This window comes from Morus notabilis, unplaced genomic scaffold, assembly GCF_000414095.1.
Source record: "Morus notabilis unplaced genomic scaffold, ASM41409v2 C11399096, whole genome shotgun sequence".
Taxonomy (NCBI): Eukaryota; Viridiplantae; Streptophyta; class Magnoliopsida; order Rosales; family Moraceae; genus Morus; species Morus notabilis.
The window spans coordinates 1-1296 of record NW_010386805.1 but is presented as its reverse complement, the minus strand read 5'-3'; the positions used below and the strand labels follow the sequence as shown (position 1 = coordinate 1296).

General features: G+C 37.3%; 1 protein-coding gene across 1 annotated transcript; it reads right to left on the bottom strand.

The window, feature by feature from the left end:
- On the bottom strand, positions 1 to 908 carry LOC112095105 (transcription factor HY5-like). Its single transcript, XM_024176783.1, has 4 exons — positions 785 to 908; positions 516 to 687; positions 226 to 382; positions 1 to 103 (listed from the first exon to the last, which is right to left on the bottom strand). Exons 1-4 carry the CDS (start codon positions 837 to 839, stop codon positions 32 to 34), a joined length of 456 nt encoding a protein of 151 aa, XP_024032551.1. The 5' UTR covers positions 840 to 908; the 3' UTR covers positions 1 to 31.
- Positions 909 to 1296: the final 388 nt, after the last annotated feature.

The following is a 1296-nucleotide window of genomic DNA, read 5'->3' as shown; positions in this document are numbered from 1 at the left end:
AAAAAAAAAAAAAACATCGCACATAGATCAGTTAGTGCTCGCTTAGGACATCGTTCTTTGGCTCAATGCTCTGACCAACTTTAGGCCTAGTGTTCATGAGAAGCTGCGATGAAGATTAAAATATAATTGTAGAATTAACTGTAAAATATAAAATGTTTTTAATTGCAGCAGAAGGTGATTAAATTACTTAATTAAATAATTAACTAAAGATTAAAGAGGTGACACCTTACGAAGCATGGAGTTTTCGTTGTTCAAAGTGGAGATGTTTTCTTCGAGTTTTGAGTTGATTTCTTGCAGTTGTTTAGCTCTTAATTCTAGATCGCCCGCGTAAACCTTTTTTCTTTCTCGGGCTTCTTGGGCCGAGACCCTATTCCTGAGCAATCTGCTCAGAAGCCGAAAAAAAAAAAACATAACTCACGAACAGATCGATCGATATTAACAATAATAATCATAATTATATTTATATAATAGTATTATCTATCTAGCTAGCTAGCTAAGCTAGAACTTAAAGGTACCTCTTGAGTCTTTTATGTTCCTTGTCAACGGGGTTACGCCCTCTGCGCCGTTTTTCGGGATATCCCATCTTTTGCGGCGGCGGCGGCGGCGGCGTATTGTTGGAGTTGGAGGGAGGTTGAAGAGCTTCCAACTCCATGTCTGGAACTGTAAACAAGTCTTCATCGCTCTCTTCTATAATAGGTCATAAGCAAGAGTTTAGTCAACACTAATCAACATTATTAGCATGACAAATACATAATTATTATAGCACTCGCCTAGGAATTGTTACCTTTGGACTTATTGTGGGACAAAGTAGCATAAGTACTACTAGCATTAGTAGACATTAATTACCAATGTGCAATGTGCATGTAGTTGTGAATATAGAATTATGATATATCAAGGAGAAAGAGAGTATAGCAAGGGATTTGTACTGGAAATAATATATATTTATAGGTATATGTATGTGTGTGTGTGTATATATGGGAGAGTGAGCCTCCAATCCGATGGCGAATTCCACATGATATTTTGGTTGTATTATGGGATTTGGGAGGTTATTCTTGGAACACGTTTCTCTATACACAACCGCCAAAGCCAATCCAGTTATAAATACGTACGTGTATATCTATATACACATGACGATGAAATAAGGTGAGGAGAGAGACAACGCATTCCACCCCATCTTTGTATTTGTATTCTTTGTATCAGTATTAGTATAATAGTCCCATGGTATGAGTACACTAGTATTTGTGTACTTGGCTAACTGCTAGTATAGCATGGCCTTTGCTAGGGCCGTTCATAAAC

Excerpts from the sequence above, each read along its gene's own strand:
- LOC112095105 (XM_024176783.1), bottom strand. The coding sequence starts at position 839 with ATGTCTACTAATGCTAGTAGTACTTATGCTACTTTGTCCCACAATAAG. Across the intron at positions 688-784 it reads GTCCCACAATAAGTCCAAAG|AAGAGAGCGATGAAGACTTG; the intron begins GTAACAATTCCT and ends GACCTATTATAG. Across the intron at positions 104-225 it reads AAAACTCCATGCTTCGTAAG|CTTCTCATGAACACTAGGCC; the intron begins GTGTCACCTCTT and ends TCTTCATCGCAG.